A 20299-nucleotide genomic window follows, 5' to 3' on the forward strand; every position below is an offset into this window, starting at 1 on the left:
AGTAAATAAAAAAAATCACTTCAAAATTTTCCACTCAAAATTTAAGCAAATATTTTTATATGACATAATCATAAGGTATATGTACGCTATGTATCTTTATAGCAATTTGGTTGAAGCTAAAACTATTGTCAGGCCTTTGTATGGTGCATTTTATAAGGCCTTATATTAATCCCCTCCCACGATTATCCACGCCAATGCTCATCTCGTTAGCTTACAGAACACCACATAATGCTTTCAAATCACCCACAACATCCATCCCAAAACCTAACGTGCAAGGATGCATCAACAATGGCTTCGTCTAGTTTGGATTCTTTCTTACAAAACCTCACACGCCACTCTTGGCTTGTTTAGTCTCAATCCAGTACGGAGCTACAAGGTGACAAATTACACGTATGTCGTTCGTGAACAAATTGCTATCATTTGGGGACCCAAACAATTATACAATTGTCCTTTCTGCACCGAGTTTCTTCAACTTTTGGAACTAGAGATATACAAAACTGTCTTTGCACCAGTTCCTAACATTTTAAGACATCATGTCACAAGCTTTGGCTTTCCTTCATCAAACAGAAACCGACCGGAGGCTCATCTATCCATTTGGGCTCCATAAAGGCATTTTAGCTTAGCCACGACGCATAGTTCTTGAGCTCTTCCAAGACAAGTGAGCTCTCACACCATGCATCCTTCTTCTTCACAACTGAGACACCCCTTTTGTATATAAATATTCCCTCCATGAAAACCTTTTTCTCCTAGCATTTTTGAGAGCCAGCCATGGCAATCTTTGCCATACTATTTCTTGCTACTGGATTCATGGCGAGTACCAAGGCTCTTAGTAGGGCTGACTTCCCTAGTGGCTTTGTTTTTGGAACGGCTTCTTCAGCTTACCAGGTCCGAGTTTTCCTAGTAATCTCCTTTCCTATGCCCTTTACATCTACCATTCTTCTTTAAGGAAGGATCATATCTTTTTATGAATTGATTTTAGTTTGAAGGAGCTGTAAACGAAGGGAAAAGAGGAGACAGTATATGGGATACTTTCACAAGGAGACCAGGTATGATACTAGCACTTGCTGATCTTAGGGCGTATGAAGGATTTATCATAAATTTGAGGTGACCTTTTGAAGTTTATCATATCATCGGGCAGGAAGGATTTTGGATTTTAGCAATGCAGAAATAGCAGTCGATCAGTATCATCGATATAAGGTAAAACATAGAGAATATTTATGATGAACAGTCATTGATTTCTGCTCGGGTTACAACATGAACTCCTGAGAGTGGCTCCCTAGTTCCAGCATACTGTGGACAGTTATGTCTGGTCCAGGGAAATTTTCTTTTTCCAAAGAAAAAATAAAAAAAAGTTCCCCTGAGCCATCATCGTCGCCTTCACTATATTATCATCAAATCTACCACCAATACCACAGCTACCGTTATTACCTTTGCTGCAACTACCACTTCTTAAACAATAATTGACAATAGAAAATATGTTTATATTTTTCTAAAAAAACAAAAAAAATACAAAAATAAAATTTTTATTTTTTTTATTTTTCAAAATAGAAAAAGTGAAAGTAACGCCAACAACATGTTAGCTTTATGTTTAAACATTTCTTTCTCAAATTTTTTTCGGCCTATGTTGTCCATTGCTTGTATCATATGGTAGGAAACTAATAGTTTTATGATGAATAACTCTTTTTTATTTATAAGCATCAGCCAATGTGTTAGAGAGCCGATCACCTTTCCAAGTTGGTCAACTGTTTACTGAACTGGTTGGACTGGTGACTTGGAAAACTAACACGTATTTTGAAATCATCTCATTTGATGAGTACGTAATTCTCAACTTGTAAATCTCCAATAGATAGAAAATCTTAGACGTGTGAAGTTTTCCTTCCACCCAACATTCTAATTTTGCTTTTTTATATAATGTTTATTGTGATATATAGGTTTCTATCAAGGTGTAAGCATATCCTATAATAGTTAATCTTTCACATCATGGATGATCCAATAAAATCCTTCATCTTCTGCATGACTGGGTCTTGGTAATATAAAAATTGCTTAATATAGTAACTTTTGGTTTGCTTATTTGAGCAGCTAAGCAATTTATAAATGTAGCAACTTTTAGGTTGCTTATTTGATTGACTAAGCAATTCTGTCGTGTTATTCAAATAAATCCTTGTGTTGGGTGGTTAGATAGAATGACAGATAACTTGTAAAAGTTTATAAATAACATTAAGAAAAGAATTATTTGGTTTGGACGTTCATGGGCAGCCAGACCTCCGGTCGGTTCTCAATAGGAAGTTTCCATTGAGGTTGGCCTCATTGCATGGAAAACCACTACATTACTAAGTGTTCCAGTGATCAGGCAACACCAACCACAACAACCAGAATCTTTAATTTAATTCAAACATCCTTTTTTTTTTTGTATTAATCGGAGGGTAAAGCTAGATTTCAAACAGAAGAGTGTCACAGAGACTGATATTAATTTAATTCAAACTTCTACTGCAGCATATTTTGCAAATATTCAGAAGACTGATATTAATCAGGCCCTACTTGGTCCGGCAATCATTGTATTTTTAAATGACTTATGCAATGAGACACATGAGGAAGGATATCACAAGTTCTTAATTGCCTGAAAAAAATCAAAACTGAGCTAAATATAACTAAAGAAGAGTGTTGAGGCAACTAAATTGACTATATTTAATTCTTATAAATAGTTTGTATTTTCAGCAAAAAAAAGAGCTTTGAATGAACGAACAAAGGGGCATAGCACTTGTGTCCCTACAAGGATGGACCTTGAAGATCTTATCTGTAGATCTAGGTTTTATCTTGTCAACCCAACCTGCATACCTGAAGATAGCTATTGAAATTAATGTTATTATTTAAGTCGACTTCGGGCAATCTAGCAGGAGTCTCTGTAGTATAACTAGCTACCTATACCAAATTGGCCAAAGCTACAAACACTGCTCATTTCATAGGTTCAAACATTATGTTTATAGGTTTGCAAAATATTCAATTATACAAAGTAAAGTAACCCAAAGAGAATGATTCCATAAGATTCGTTGCTCTTATGGTATCTAGTTTCCATAACAAGATATAATTTACCCATAAACAAATTTCAAAAATGGCATTTGAACCTTGAATCTCTCTTAGACAAAGCCAGAAGATTCAGTACAAAGGATAATACTGTTCTTCTTAGCAAACAAGATAACATTGTTCTTTATTTTCTTGACGAAGCAAGTGATTTTAATAGATTTGGGCAGATAAGGATCTGCTTTCTTGCACTAATCAGCAATCATACAAGATGGATGCGGACATGGAAATGTGAAGCTTTTGATTTCTCCTGGTTATCTTGCTTCCCATTAGAACCAATAATTTGTCCTACTGAAATTTTCAGATCTTACTTACAATCATGAAGACCATTGCTAGACCTGAAAAAACTATTTACTTCTATGGATTGCTTAATATTACACTAGAGAGAATCTCACCCTTACTAGCATGTTAGGCTCACCATCCTCTTATTAATCTGTCAGTGACTACACTTGTCACTCCATCAAACAAATATATCAAATTGCAAAAACTTTAAATCCACCTCTCCAACTATCCGTTATACCATGCAAATAACTAAAATGTGGTTTTCACACTGAATGAAGCAGGAGAGAACTAATACATCAACACTAATCAGTGCAAACTCGATCATTCAATTCACTCCATAATTTAGATAAATTGGTGATTCTGAACTTTCCAAACAAGTCTAGCACTTGTGGCTCCTCCAAGTATCTTTCATTTGCCACACCCATTTATCATTATCTTTATATGTCAGTATGTAGATTTCTCAGTTGTGTATTATATGCAAACAAGCTGAATGATCTCCAATAATAATCTTAACTAGAAGCAGCCATCAAAATTCCTTTGTGAGGCATGTCATGTGTTATATATTCATGAAGCGAAAAATTACAATTATAAACAATTTCACTGGTACAGCAGAAATGAGCATGAGGAGAACAGTTACTATATTAGTTGACAAATGAGAAAAAGTATTACTTTACTGACACAACGATTTATACTGACCCAAATGCCCAGACTGATGCGGACCTGATGAAGGACATGGGAATGGATGCATACAGATTCTCAATCTCATGGTCCCGGATCTTCCCAAGTAATAAGAATTTGAGTTTATGTTTTCAGAAAAGCATCTTCATATTTCCAGCATACTGTGACATGCTTTGACCTTGGCAGATGGAACTGGGGAACCCAACCCAGAAGGAATTAGCCACTACAACAGTCTCATAGATGCTTTGTTAGAGAAAGGTCACTTTCAGAAGGTCTTTTACCTATAGTTTCTTGTGGAAGTTTAGGACTTCTAAATGTTCTCTCTTGTTTTCAGGATTACAACCATATGTTACTCTCTATCACTGGGACCTTCCGCAGTCTCTTGAAGATAGATATGATGGATGGCTGAGCAGACAGATAGTGTAAGAATGATAACTCAATAACCATTGGATCATTCAGATATGACAAATAAAATATATAAATATTGGTATCTCTCTGTATAATGCAGAGAAGATTTTGAGCATTATGCCTGTACTTGCTTTGAAGCTTTTGGGGATAGAGTAAAGCACTGGATCACCTTCAATGAACCTCATGGATTCTCAATTCAGGGTTACGACTTAGGCCTGCAAGCTCCAGGAAGGTGTTCTATACTATCTCATTTGCTATGCAGAAAGGGTAAATCATCAACTGAACCATACATTGTTGCTCACAATATCCTCTTATCACATGCTGCTGTGTTCCATACTTACAAGCGCCTCTTTAAGGTAAACCATTTTCTTGAATATAACTACACTTCCAGTTATGCAGAATAATCATAGAAAGAGAAGAAAGCATGTGTAATAATATGCAAATGGATATTTTAGGCAAAACAGGGTGGTTCTATCGGAATTGCTCTAGATTCCAAATGGTATGAACCAATATCTGATGCAGATGAGGACCATGATGCTGCTCACAGGGCAATGGACTTCGAATTAGGATGGTAATTTATTATGGTTTACTAACAGATACAATATTACACCTTTTTGATTGTGAGAATTAAAGGAGAAAATGGAAGCAGGTTCTTGGATCCCCTAATCTTTGGGCACTATCCTCGCTCAATGCAGAATATTGTAGGCAGTAGGCTGCCAAAAATTACAAGTGAGATGTCTAAGTCATTGGCTGGGACACTGGATTTTGTAGGCATAAACCACTACACCACATTATATGTGCGAAATGATCGAATCAGAATATGGAATCTTGTAATGGATGATGCTTCAACTGACGCGGGTGTGATCACAACTTGTAAGACCCACATAAAAAAAAGAACAATTTTATTTCTTTGCCTTCACTGAATATGCTTATTAATTAATTGTCACCTTGCAGCTTTCCGACATGGAGAGATGATTGGTGAAAAAGTATGTTGTAGCAACCATGCCAAACTTTCTATGACTTTTTTATTTAATGATGAAGCTACTAAGTATCAATTCAAGCTTTTTTCAGGCTGCGTCACATTGGCTGCACATAGTCCCATGGGGATTTCGCAAGCTAATGAGATACGTCAAGGAGAAGTATGGAAATCCATTAGTAATTATAACAGAAAATGGTAAGGCTTATCTTCCTGAGAAAAGAATAAATTTCTAACCAATGTGACAGAGGAAAAAAACTCACAGAACAGATTCTTTTTCACAGGTATGGATGACCTAAACAACCCATTTGCTACTCTAGACAAAGCGCTCGAGGATAACAAGAGGATACATTACCATAGAGACTATCTTTCTAATCTAAGCGCCGTCATAAGGTAAAATTTTAACTCTAATGAAGGGAATCATTGAGGCAGCTTTGGACTCTTAGAATGAAGTCATGGACAGAGCTACTTTCAGTAAATTGCTCAAGAAAAACTAAATAATGGGATTAAATTCTTAGGTCTTTGGTGGAAAGAGAAGAAAAAAAGGTGACAAGTGTTTAACCATCTACATGCAAAACTATTTTTTCTTGAATTCCTATTTGCAAAAAAAGAAACAACAGTGTTTTTCTTTTCTTACAACCTTCAGTCTCTTTGAAGAAATCTGATAAATTTTAAATGATTTAGGAGAAAAAACGAATAGCCCCCGTACAAGGATGAAAGAAATCAAAAAATTGTCATAAAACCTTTGATTGATTAAAATGTAACCAAAAAACAGTTTTTCAGACATATTTTGCCCACGATAATAACAGATAGGGCTACTTAGCAGCAGATTAAGTTTACCTTGATGCATCAAATTTATGTTCTTTGGACACTTAGGATGCTTAGGTTCCCAAGCAACACCAACTACATAACTAAAATGTCAGTTTACGCCAAAAAGATTCCAGTTTATATTATCTTTCTTATTGTGAATAGCTTCACTCATCAGCTACACCACTTCCCAGTTAATTGCACAATCAACCATTAAACAATGCAGGGAGGATGGCTGCGATGTACGTGGTTACTTCGTGTGGTCGCTACTCGATAACTGGGAATGGAACTCAGGCTACACTGTTCGATTTGGCCTCTATTTTGTTGATTACAGGAACAACCTTACAAGGATACCAAAAGCTTCTGCTAAATGGTTTAGACATTTTCTACAAAGACACTAATGTGTAATTCTGCTAAGCAAAATAATATGAGTTACAGTTCACAGTGACAACAGCACTTGCCATTTTAGGACATGTTGTAGGAGAACCACTAGTAAGCACTTTGTCATCTTCATCAAATTTTTTAATGTATTATCCATTCCATTAGTTATAAAATTTCAGAGTCTACGGTGATGCTCTATTTGTTTTAAAGGCTCAAAGTAGGTTACATCATTCCAGCATTATTATTAGCTCTAATTACAATATTAATGCTATAACCAAGAATTCTCCAAGTCCATATCACACAACTTGAATTAAGATACTAATAAAAATCTAATCTTTTTGCTTCCTATGGAACAAACATAGCATTATCATCCATGAAACTATGAATTATAGGAAATCTGGATTGGATTTATTTACACAACATCAAAGAATTTTAGGTGTTGAAGGGAAGAATACCGAATTAAATCTTCCTTTCAGAAACTAATCCTTCTGATCGCAAGCATTCGTTGCCACCGTCCTTCAAAATCCCATCTTGGATGCGAAAGTTCTCTATGAGATCCAGGGGTCGCCGAGGGCCGGCATATCGTCGAGGGCGGAGACCACGGCGTCGTGGGAGACGGCGCCGGAACTATGAAGTGGTCCATTGAGGGGTATCTCAGACGGTGGTGTGCTTTTGGGATGCGGAACGCATTAAACGACGTTCGGTCAGGGTTAGGGTTTGGGAATGTTTTACGACTAGGGCTTAGCGAGGTGCAGAAACAGAGTTGAGATAGACACATGGGAGGTCTTATGGGCAATTGTGATTCCTCAATTTAATTAATTTGTTTTAATAATTTTTAAATTCAACAGTAAAGATTGAAGTGAATTTTGCATTTAAAATCCATTAATTACTGAATTTGCAAAAAGATTAACATCTTTCTATAGAATAATATATACATTCGGGGTCCCTCCGCGAGCGGTAGGGTAACAAAAACTCCTTGTTGATCGGAGATATATTTTCTATCCATAAAATATTTTATTTGTAGCTTGCAATCCTTAAAACTACATCTTTAAGGTGAAAATACCAAAAATACTCCCATCGAGCACCTATTCAAGCCCATTCAAGTGATTCTTTTTTTCACTTAATGCAAAAAAGCAAAAAGAAGTTAATACGTGGTGGTAGACAACTCCACGGAATCATAATATCCATCATGGTTGATTCTTTTAGATGATTGTGCAGCAAGCCCCATCAAAAAAGCAAAAAATAGCAGTAGAACTAAGAGAACACATCAGATATTGATAAAAAGTAATACATAGAATAGCAAAGTCAGCTGGTATATATTGGTATAACGAACTTTTTCTTTCTTCTAAAACGTGCACATACATGATCCTAGCTAAGACATGCTTGCTGCAAATAATGAGCCAAAGAGCTAACAAAGTGCAGCACTATTACCAACGAAGCCACACAATCATGAGCGTGACTGAACACTAATTGAAACCAAAGATTATAAATGTGACTGGAAATACTTGATTGCACTTTGTTTGCATAAATACCTCATTGTCCATGGCATCAATTACTCGTGTCCAACTTGACAACATTGTAATAAGATTAAACAACGAAACCTTCATAAATCAAAGAAAATTCCATTCAAAATATTATCTTTATCTATTAATAAGATAAGAATATTATTTGTCTTTATCTATTAATTACCCCATCCTGCAAAATAGAAACAAGCTTTTGCTTTTATATTTCATATAGGGTTGATATTAAAAGGCTTAGTTTATAATTTTTCCTTCATGATACTTGAGATATTAACAATCTGACCACTCCCCCTAGGCATCTGGTTTCATCACATTCTTTACCACTATGATACGTGTACACATTTAATATTCTACTGGACATACTTAATATAATGTCTAGGTACAAACTTAATATAGCATAGTATACACTTAATATAAAATAGTTCAAACTTAATATACCAAAGTACATACTTAATACAACACAGTACAAAGTTAATATAATTTGATACACATTTATATATACGGATAATATAACACAGTAAACAATTAAAATTCCAATGATATCCCCATATCAATTCCTATCCTCAAGTTAAAACCATTATTGAGGGCTACCAATTTCCGTCCTCCGGCATCGTGATGCAGTTCCACTCCACCAGATCCCCCATGTGAATCTCGTCCTCCGCCATCCCTCTCCAACCTCCCAACATCCTCTCTTCACGGACATGGCCACCAACCTCTCCTAGGTCCACTAGTTCCACGGCTACATGATGAAGATTGGCCTCATCCGCTCTTCAATCGCCGTCGTCGCTGCTGACAAGCCCTTGATACACAACTAGTATCCTTCAGTGCTACATGTACATCCTTAATATATCACAGTACATAGTCAATATGTTATAGTACATACTTAATATACCATAATACATAGTTATATAACATCGTGCACAATTAATATCCTCCTGTACACAGTTACTAGATATATGTACACACTTAATATTCTATGTAAATATATATAGTGATCCAAAATTTTGCACCATATTTATGGTGATAAAATTTTATACAAAAATGATTTTCTTCACTAAATAACCCATGAGTTTATTTTGGTGGTGAAAATCTTATTTTTCATCACAAAAATGCTTTCCTTAATAAATAGGTGCTATATTTTAGTGCCACATTTTGGCACTATATTCATGGTGACAAGTTTTTTTACAAATATAATTTTCGTTACCAAAAATTGCGCTCGATGATTTGATGATAAACCTTAATTTTGTTAGCAAATTTAAAATCATTGCTGATGCAATCTTATTGTCACTAATGACAATTACAAATAATTAATTTTGAATTTTTTTATTGATATTGCGGTAATGTTTGGTGACGCAATAGATTTTGTCATGAATTATATTTGTTAGTGATGACAATTTCTTGTCATAATACAATAAAAATATTCATAGAAAAGTTTTCTCAAAATTGTGCAAAATTGACACCATACATGTGATGATAATTTTTTTCTATAAAATAGTTTTCATCACTAAAATTATAGTAATAAAATATTAGTGATAAAACCCTATTGTCATCATCAAAATCACAAGGTGACACTCATATTTTTGTCATGAGACGTAGTCATAGATAATTTCTAGTTTTTGTAAATTAAGCAAAAATAGGTGATGAGAAATTTAAGTCGCCAAAAGTATAAATATTTAGTGACTCAACTTATTTCGTATGAAAATTAAGAATTCTAGTGACTATAAATGTTGTCATGATATAGTAAAGGTTATCATAAAACAATTTGCTCAATATATATGGGGTGAATTGGTGCAAGATGTTTGGTGATACTATTATTTCTGTCACAAAAGGCATTTATAGATAATTTCTAATTTTATTAAATAAAACAAAAATAAGTGACTAGAAATTTATGCCACAAGAAGCACAAAGATTTACCAATCCACAATATTTCATCTAAAAATTTACAAATTCTTTGTGATAGTAAATTTTGTCATAATATAGAGAATATTATTGCAAAAAAAATCATCCATATGGTAGGAATAGGCATTAGATATTTGGTGTTGCTATTATTTTTGTCATGAGAACTAGTTACAGACAATTTCCAACTTTTGTAAATAAAACAAGAGTAGGTGATGATTAATTTAAATCATCAAAAGCATAAATGTTTAGTGATCCAAGATATTTCATCATGAAATTTTTGAAATCTTTGTGATGATGAATTTTGTCACGATATAGTAAAGGTTGTTAAAAAAAATTTCTCCATGTGCTGGAAATTGGCTTTAGATATTTAGTGACGTAATTTTCTAACAAATAATTTTTATCATGAAAAAACTTACTAACTCTAGTAACATAACAAAAGCTAATTTTCATCGCCCAAGTTATACTTTTATTGACAAAATTTTTTTTATCATCAAAATTTTGTCACTAGTAGTCTCCTTTTTTGAAGTATCTCTAAATTGGAAGGAAAAATTCATCATCCATCAAGTCCAACCCGAAGGAGTTTAAAAGCTAAGGAGTGTTGATGGAGAATTTCATGGCTAATCCATTAGTTGAAAATATTTAAAAAATATATCCAACACTATAGGAAGTATGCAAAAGGTGCAAAACTAAATTTCATATTTTTGACCCATACCATTGTACATATTAAAAAAAGGAAGAAAATATAAAAGGCCAATTGGACTAGTCAATCACTTAAGATTACATTTGCTTCATCCATCGCCCTACTGGCTGGTTGGAACTACTTATTGTTCGTTCTTTGTTATCATTTGCCTGAGGTACTGCAAGTTTTATGGATCATTAGGTCAACCGAATATTTTGCCTACCACAATCGCTCACAAATTGCAATGGTTGTAAGCTCATAACCACGTCTACAATGTGTCAGGCATAAAGATTCTGTGTGGACCAAGTCACTAAATATTGAAATAGAAGAAGGCCTACGTGCACCAACCTGAGAAATAGTGGAGATGAAGAATTAGCCAAAGGCTTGAGATAAAGACATTGACTTTCTGATCAAGAAATCCTAGTTGAGGAAATGCAATGATGATGATATCCTAGTTCGACGATCTAGCCAAAAACAAGTTGATTAAAGTAGTTCAATTGCTTCAACCAATACTCAGTCTAGGTCACCATGGTTGCTAGAGAAAGAATGGGGTAAGGCATGGGTATGGTCAAGAAGAGATAATGGAGGATGAACAATGAGCAAGTGAGGCCGCTTTATAGATATTGAGCATAGTTCACTAAGAAATATGGATGTGATTCTCATTAATGTCACAATCTCTTAAGCAGTGTGCAAGAGCCATCCAATATATAGGAATATCAACTAGCATGGGATGTGTGGCGATAGTAGATTCAAACCAAGGGATTGAAAGGTACAAGTAGAGTGTCGAGAAAAAGATAATGATGATACAATGGCAAACGAAGAGAAAACCAGAAAGCAGATCAAGGCCATAATTACGGGATTTTTGGTTGAATAATTGTTGAGGTTATGGTGATGGAAACTTCTAACCAGTGTCTTGATCATTTGACAATGAGATGTGGAGAGTATTGTCTACATCTCATCCTGATAACCTAAGTCACTACTCTGAGTGGGTGCCACGTGGACAAACCTGAGGGTTAGGACAAGTTTGAGTGGAGTTGCCACATAATTTTTGTTAGGCCAAATGGAGCTCGGTTAGGGTAGGATGAATTACTATAAGAGGCATAGAAGCACAAGTCGAATGATGCTAGGACTATTTCTAGAGTCAACTCATTCTGTTGACGATTGACAAACTAGATCTTCGGCTTATGATTATGCAACATGGGAAGCACGTGACTAATTATTGGAACAAGTGGAATCATGAGATATAACTACCAAAACTCTAGGGATACTTGGTGAACAATGTGGGCAGTTATGATACTAGAAATTAGTGATTGCTCGATGGATTAGTGTTGTATTATATATATGATGGGATGTAACCAAAAGAAAAGACCCTTTTGGTCAATCAAACACTTATCTTTATCTTTACTTTTAATTTTTTATTGCATTTATCTTTAATTTATTTCCTTTAATTTCTTCTTTCACTTTAGTTTCTCCATAGTTGTTAGTGTAGAATCATTGCCCTAGCTACATCCTACCTTCTTCTCTTTTGGGCAGGTAGTATCACAGCAGTGATACTGCAAATTGGCTGCAGTAGGTTCACTATCGGATTAGGATTACATCTAGATGAGATCTATCGACTTTGATAGATTAGGAGTGATCTATATGATTTATGAGACTAAGTTCGAAAGACCTTGGCCAGGACAGTTTTAGAAAAGAAGTTTTTCAATCTCAAACTTGAATCAAATAAGTTTGACATATGACAGACGATGGGGTTCGACGAGTTATCCATAACCTCCATCTTATCGGGATCCACGATAGAGGTACTGTATCATACGCTAACTGCACCTAGAGGTTCATCCATTCTGTTCTGCTGGGTTGCCATTATATGCTGCTAGGTGTCAATAGTGGATTGTGGGACTCAAAGGCATTCACTTGATGATTAGTAAACCCTGATGAGTAGAGTTGAAATTGTTTCAACCCATTGAAAGGAGGTTCAATGATATTGTGATTTCTATCTCACTACCAGATAGAATAGAACCTATGGAGTCACACACATTAGAGGTTTTGATCGTTCCGACGGTTGGATGACGATTTAGAATCGCAATCGATCTTGATTATCAATTTGATTGATAATTGGTTTAACCCACTAAAAGTTAGTGAGTTAAACAAGAAGGATTTGCAATTGGATTGCAATTTAATTGATTCAATTGGACCTAATTAAATTAGGTTTAACCTTATTAGATAAGGATGGGAAGGCCTAATTAATTAGAACTCCTTATTAGATAAAGAACTTAATTCATGAAGTCCAATTTGGATCCTAATTGGATTAGGATTCACCTGAATCAAATTGGAGGGTATATTGGGTTCTAATTGGATTAGAATTTAATTGATGAAGAGGGACCACATGTTTTCTAATCGGATTAGGAAATTAAAGCATGAATGGATGGGATTGTCCCATCCTTCATGCAGGCCAAAACGAGGAAAGAAGGAGGGGCATCCGCCCCTCCTCCTTGTCACATGCCCAAAGGAAAGGAGGGTGTGCCCCTCCTTTCCTAGTTTGGTTCCACACGCCACATGGGGGAGCATCCGCCCCTCCTCTTTTTCCTCTTCTCCTGAATTGCCACACGGCAAAAGGAGAGCCCTTGATTCTCTCCAAAACCCTTTTAAGTAAGGGGTGTGAGAGAATTAAGTAAGGGGTGTGGTAGAATTTGGAGAGATGAATCAAGGAGTAATTTCTTACTGAAATTATTTCTTGTTTAGCTAGGCATGAGATGCCTATAAAAGGAGGGGTGGCGTGAGGGCTTAGTGATGATTTGGAGTCCCTTGATTCAGCCGCCCACCCCCTTCCTCCTTCTCCTTCCAAGCGTGAGCAAGAAAGGTGAAGAAGCATGCCAACGTCTTCTTCCTCTTTCTTCTTCATCTCAAAGCAATCAAGGAGTTGATTGAAAGAGAGAGAAAATCAGCCATCAAGAGAAGATCTCTGCAAGGAAGCTAGCACCCGGTGAGATCAAGGTTCTTGGAGCGGTCTACCTCGTGTGGATGCCTATAGAGGCCGGACGCTTGTGCGGCTTCAAGCGAACCAAACACAACGATCATCAGATAGCGGTGAAGATCTACCCGCTTAAAGGTAAAGATAGAATCTTTACTTAGATTAATTGTAGATCTGAAATTAATCAAGTTATTAATTTTAATTTTTCCATTAGATTTCATAATCTTCTGACTTAGAAAACTCAGATTTTTTTTTAAATCTATATTTCCTAGGACGTTCATGAGATGAACGACCCCGCGCGTGTCTTTCCGCTGCAATCATCGCAACGTGTGCGGGGTAACCCGATAGTGCCATATAGGACAAGCGAAGTGGCATCCAAGGAAAACTGATCAAACTAGGTCGATTGACTACATAAGACAAAGTCTCATTGAAGGCATGAGTATAGGCCAATTGCGAGTACAACTTACCTAAAAGGATGGATATTGATCTAAAAGGCTGATTAAATTCTATGCTAGGACATCAACATGATAAAAAGGAAGTTCGGGAGCAAGACGTGCAGAGACGGCCGCCAAAAGGCTAAGACATGTTAAGCAAAGAAATAATTATAACTGATAGAAGCAACCATGAGGTGAAAGTAGATGAAGTGATAGTAACTAAAAATGATAGTTGTCAACATAGGAGATAAGCAACTATCTATTGAGGAGATGTATAAATACTAATTTGACCAAATCATACCAAAGACCAGCCAGCAGGTATATCAACCCCACTTGAGTTGTCTGCACTTCGAGGCCATGATCTTTTAAAGGGCTAGAGTTTGTCTGCTTACTGAGAATATATATCTACTCAGAGTTGAGCCCATGGACTCAGTTTAAACAACCTAGTCTTGGGTACTTGGTATATCTTAGTGACATTATATGTCGAATTTCTCATAGAGCCTGAGCATCACTCCTCTTCTTTACTGATATAGTAGTTATCTATATCCCACTAGGTATGCCAAGGAATTGTTGCTCCTTCTTTTTCTTCTTGGGATAGGATGGTTAGGAGAATAGGTCTATAATTGAGCTTGATCAATTAATGCATGGGCATGCCAATATTGTTCGAACCGGAAAGGATAGATAGTAATGAGTTTCGTTATCTTAACCTTCAAAGACTTTTTCTACTAGTATGCCTCCTCCTCTAGGAAAGAGAGCAGTAAAGATGGGGCTATACGAAGAATTATAAATTATGAGCTCAACGATTGAAAAAAAAGTAAGATAACACAAAGGTGATTATTTGAAGAGTTAAGTGCAATTTATAATCTATATATTATAAGAAAATGGTCAATGACACCATCGAGCACAGTCTCACGTCATTGAATCATTTCTCTTGCATGTTGGCGAAGTAGCTTGCAAATTTTAACTTCTAGAAGGCATATCACCGTTGACCACCCACCATCAGCATCAGTTTCTTATGCCTGCTGATGTTTAGGCTAACCAGATTGTATACCCTGGCTATAATATAAGAGCCTCAAGAGAGAGAAAATAACTAGGATATAATGAAACTATGACCATAACTAACCAGCCAAAGCTAGTGAGATCTAATGCAGAAAAATGTTGAGGAAGATTTCCCTCAGCATAGAAATCATGATTTTCCATTGACCCTGAGTTCACATTCAGCCGGGTTAGCTGGTTTCCTTTCCAAAAAAACCAAAAAAGTTTGTCTCTTCAGAACTCTCCAGAGAATTCTGGATCTTCGAAATGTCCTGTAGGAGAGGACTCTTTGCTGGATTGTTCAATCTTGGGCCTGCGATCCTCTTAGGAAGTCGCAGCCCATGTTCTTCGCTTATAATGAATTCAGCACCACCTTTCGTTCCTCTATGAAACCACATCAAAATACAGTGATTACTAGTGTCAACAGAAAAAATTTGCACATTAATTTTCTTCATTTTTTCTTCTCTATCCCCATTTATGTATAGTTTCAATACTAAGAAACACCTCATACAAGTGACATTTTGCCCCATGTTTTTTCCAATTTTTTTCTCAAAGTGCAGTGGGCCGACGTAGAGACTGTTGAGGAAGGTGGTCCATTATATGGAAAGTAGAAAATTATTTTGTCAAAATATGTGTTGATATATCATTCCAACACAGGATCTTGGCTGCATATTGCTATATTGATAGCTTATAATATAGTATCTATCAACATATTTCAACAGCAGCAGATAAGATTGCACATTTGTTATCTTCCTTCATCTTCATTACCCACTTATTTACAAGACTTGCATCGCCAGACAATCTTTCCAGCGAGCGGTCATCATAATAGATCTAACAAGGTCGCACAAATTTCACTTGTGCTTTGCAGTATGAGTTGGATCTTGTTTTTGTGAAGGAATACTTGAAGAAGCTTGATTGAGCTCATGCGCAGGCTTGGCGCATTGGGTCATGGAAACCAGGATCAAAGCGAGCTTTCTTTTACACCTGGCTGCAACCTCAACTCAAATTTTTTTGGTGAACTTGATGTAAGCATTGAAGCGTGAAGGCACGCTAATCACAAGATGAGTGAGATATGTCATACCTATATTTGGCATTCGTGGTGAGGAAGGTAACTCACAAAGATTTGTCCATTATGTCACCTTATTAATTCAACCCACGGAACACTTAAACGATTTTCCAATGTTTATTTTAACTCAGCGAGTCCAACCACCAAACGAGCAGGAGGAACAGCAGCATAAATAATTTTTTTTATGCTACTCGTTTCAGAGCTTACTAGATAATTTCTCTTCTTCAGCCAAAAAAAAATATCTTCATGGTTGCCTGGTTGGCGATATAAAAGGCTATCTAAATCCTTGATTTCCGATCTACGATGGACGCTTGCGGCATAATGGTTGCCGTGGCCCTCATCACATACTACTGGGAGTTGGAGCCTACAATATAGGGCCTAAAAGGAGCTTCGTGACAGTTAATAATGCAGGCCTTTTTGTTTTGGTACACAATAATGCAAGCCTTTACTGAATCTATACTGCTTTGACAGCATTGTATTTTGTAATTCAACTTTTCTTCCTGAGATAAATAGATGGTAAAACTTCCTTGTTCTCAATGTATAGCTCTTAATCAAATTTTATGTATCATATAGATAAATCAGCACATGATAAAGCGTTGAACAGGTAGTATAAGGTTGAGTCGTAAATATTTCTGAACCAGTTTTCTCCTATCATTCTTCTTAATGGTTAAAGGTGGAAGCTCATTGGGTAGACGTTGGATCTGACTTGATTGAAATCTGTCTCAGATCAAAATTATGCTTCAAAATTAATGACCTGGAAGCTTGATTTTGTTTGCAAAACAGGAAGAATGTGGTGCCGTTGAGACCGTAAGAGAGTTGGGTTAATTTTGTAGTAATGATTTGTGGATGCAGCAAAGGCTCTGCAAAAGTAGCCACCCCACAAAGCTTTTAATGAATTATCTAGCATCAGTCCGTACTCGTAAATTGCTGGCAGTGGCTGACGTCTCCAAATAATGTAGCAGAGGAGGGGACAGTGAATGGGAGGATTCCGAAGTGAAAGAATTATTGGGGTCACGTGATCCTGCTGAAATTTAACCCACTGCTCCATAAATGGGATGGATGAGACTCTCATGAATAGTCACTCTAGGGGTTCTGGAGTGAGAGCACTAGCTTCATAAAATTTGTAGCATTCAGGTATCTGTTGACTTGATGTCTCGACATCGAGGACAGTGGATGCATGTAGGTGAATGTTTTTTCCTTTCTTTTTTCAAAAAAAAAAAAAAAACAAGGCTGCAAGCAGCTCAATATTTAGCTGTCTTTTAGCCCCTTAATTATATTTAAAGCTGTATGAATTAATAAAGATATAAAACTAATTATATTTTTAAAATTGGATCGGATAGCTAACCGGGAAGCTATCCAATTTCCGGATCAACCAATTCGATCGGCCGATCTATCCTTGAAGATTTGAGCCAACGGAAGATTTTGTCAGGAGCAGGACCTCGATGATGTGGTGTTTGTCCATGGAGAAGAGGAAAGTCATGGATGGTGGCAGGAGGGGAGGGGCCGGATTCGTTGTTAGGGACCTGAGTTTTGATGTGGTGGCAGCAGGGGGTCGCCAGATTTTTGATGTCTCTGTTCCAGAGGCTGAGCTGCGAGCGGCCTGGATGGGCCTGTCTTATGCGCGGCGGGTACTCCGGGCAAGCTTGATTTTTCTGAAGGGTGATTCGGCCACGGTGATTAACTGAATCTGTAGAGGTCCGGGTAGTCATGGATGTGCTCATCCCTTGCTTCGCGACATTTGGATGATGGTGGAAGAGGGGGTTACATTACAGGCCATGCATGTATATCGTGAGGCCAATGGGACGGCCGACTGGATGGCTGCGTATGTAGCGAGCCACTCAGGAGGCACCCTATGGGCTAGGGAGAGAGAGAGATGCCCGGAGCACTTCGGGACATTTTGTATTCTGACTCCTTAGGGTGTATTCGTACCCGTGATGTATGAAATGCCTGCTTTAGCAAAAAAAAAAAAAAAAAAAAAAGAAGAAAGAAAGTCTTGAGGGATAGGTTGTTCTTTTAAAAAAAAATAATAATAAAAAAGCTGTTTTGCTTAGACTGCTTAAATAGAGTCTCAAGGCCTTCTTAGGCCACAACAATGGAATCCGACACCTTTTTCAAAGTTGCCGCATTTCTCCTTCCCTTCTCCTCCAAAATCCTAATCATGAATCCTAATTCCCCAAATCTGTGTTCTTCCTACAAACCTAAATTCCCTATATCCAAACAGCCCTAGTTCGCTTATCTTCTAGTTTTCTTGATTGAAAGCAGGTGCCTTCCCTAAATGTGATCATTTTTAACGGCAACTAGTGGTGGGTACCAAGAACCAGTGATCGAGAGCCTATCTAATCCAAAAAATTTTCTAAACTCAATATAGACTATTTTAGCCACTATGAGCAGGGCTAGATAGGGTTCAGGAGAGAGATCTGCTACATCGGAAAGTCAAGTCACAAGTTAAATTTTCAGAGGCCATAATTTGGTCATATGATGCCTGATTAAGATAATCCTTTTTTGAAATTAGGTAGTTTTTCGAGATTTATAAATTTTGGCCAACATATTAGGAGGTTGAATTGAAACTTTTCTTTGGGCCCTATAACGGGCTGATCAAATTGAAACTTTTCGTTCCAAATATAAAATTGATGTAGAAGTCGAGATCTACCACATATAAAATTTTATTTTTTAATTATTTTTATTAGTTATATTTATTTTTGAAGAGCTAGTCATATTCTAACTAAGAGATGAATCCAATCTAAATTATGAAAAGGAGGGTCTCACTAGTTATGTACCTCAATTTAACAGATGTGGATCATTTATGATAAAAAAACTCAAGTCCTACTTTCGCAATTCTTTATTCTTTTGAGATATTCAAATTAAGTGGATTGAAAAAAAATCTTTTTTCTTCCCAATAGGATCAAGTTGGTATCAAAGCATCAGTCCTCTGAATCTGTAAGATCTTGGTTTATGATCCAAACGTGCCGATAATATAAGCATTTAGAAGAAGGGCTATCCATATTTTAAGTACATCGAAGGACAAAGACGAGTATGACTACTAGTTCTTTCTTGATGGATGATAAGATAAGCACGAGTAACTCTTATTGCAAAGCTGTCTCCTATGTCTAGAAATAAAGATCCACCATCTAGTAAGAAAAAATGAGCCATCTAGAGGTGTGCAAAATCTTTCTTTTCAGCCCTTTAAAGTTGAAGCTCAAATTAAAATTCCTATATACGATGAGACTGCCGATACAGAGAAGCTAGTTAACTGGCTAGACCAGTTAGAAACGTACTTTACTATCTACAGATACACTAATATCTAGAAGATAGTTTTTGCCCATGTCAAGCTTTCTAGCTTTCTCTTATATGGTGAGATTCGTACATGAAGAACAATTACATTTCTAATCTAAAATGGAGCAAGTTCAAGAGCCTAATTAAGAAGCTATTCACAAGGAGGATTAGTAGATCAAGTGGCAATACCTATAGCAAAAGTATGATTACTCTATCCACGACTACACCACTAAGCTCCACAAGAAAGCAATGTCACTCAGAATCTCCATCATAATCATGTAGTCTTCATAAAGTAAGTCGGAGGTCTCTATAAAAGCATCCAGAAGGAGCTAAAACTCCTCAAAATCGAAGATATTAATGAAGCCAATATGAAAGTCATGGGAATTGAGGAGTAGAATTGTCTAAGAAAAAGCAAAAAGGGCGATGAATTTAAGAAAGTCAGTGGAAAACCAAGCTAGAAGGGGGAGCAAGGCAAGAAACAAGCTAATACAACTCAGAAAAATTATTATGATGCCTGTAACCTCTGTAGATACACCAAGAAATAGTGTTGGAAGCTTCATCCTGAACTACAACTAAAGAGAAAGAATCAGAAGAATGATGATCCAAGAAGAAAGAAACAGTGATTCTTAATGCTATGAAGGTTGAGGAGCTGCCCAACCTTGAGCAAGTAAACTCCAAATTGAGCTTGATGATGATAAAATAGGAGACAACAACTAAGATAATCAAGAGGCATGAGAGGGACTTTTCTGCATGGAGATCCAACTAAAACAGAGTATCATCGAGGCTATTATAGATCTTGAAAATTAGAAGAACCT

General features: G+C 36.5%; 1 protein-coding gene across 4 annotated transcripts; it reads left to right on the forward strand.

Annotated features, from left to right (window-relative positions):
• The first annotated feature begins 525 nt into the window (after window positions 1-525).
• BGLU41 (beta glucosidase 41) lies at window positions 526-6819 on the forward strand. Of its 4 annotated transcripts, none has more exons than XM_008790967.6 (13): window positions 526-885; window positions 980-1046; window positions 1139-1197; window positions 4069-4144; window positions 4225-4296; window positions 4373-4460; window positions 4547-4802; window positions 4902-5017; window positions 5096-5319; window positions 5401-5432; window positions 5518-5620; window positions 5707-5815; window positions 6456-6819. In XM_008790967.6, the coding sequence occupies exons 1-13, from the start codon at window positions 769-771 to the stop codon at window positions 6628-6630; spliced, it is 1494 nt and encodes a 497-aa protein (XP_008789189.3). In that variant the 5' UTR covers window positions 526-768; the 3' UTR covers window positions 6631-6819. The 4 variants fall into 4 exon arrangements, with proteins under 4 accessions (XP_008789189.3, XP_088559131.2, XP_088559130.2 ...); XM_088703005.2 differs by lacking the exon at window positions 6456-6819 and adding an exon at window positions 6424-6442 and having other exon boundaries at window positions 619-885; XM_088703004.2 differs by lacking the exon at window positions 6456-6819 and having other exon boundaries at window positions 619-885; window positions 5707-6036.
• The last annotated feature ends 13480 nt before the right edge of the window (window positions 6820-20299 follow it).

Source organism: Phoenix dactylifera, chromosome 8 (genome assembly GCF_051530095.1).
Source record: "Phoenix dactylifera cultivar Ajwa chromosome 8, Ajwa_hap1_PhDact_Kaust_v1.1, whole genome shotgun sequence".
NCBI classification, from domain to species: Eukaryota; Viridiplantae; Streptophyta; class Magnoliopsida; order Arecales; family Arecaceae; genus Phoenix; species Phoenix dactylifera.

Bases quoted from the DNA above. Each gene is read 5' to 3' on its own strand.
- BGLU41 (XM_008790967.6), top strand. From the start codon at position 769: ATGGCAATCTTTGCCATACTATTTCTTGCTACTGGATTCATGGCGAGT. The intron at 4,145-4,224 runs GTAATAAGAATT...TGACCTTGGCAG, and splicing joins ATGGTCCCGGATCTTCCCAA to ATGGAACTGGGGAACCCAAC. The intron at 4,461-4,546 runs GTAAGAATGATA...TGTATAATGCAG, and splicing joins TGGCTGAGCAGACAGATAGT to AGAAGATTTTGAGCATTATG.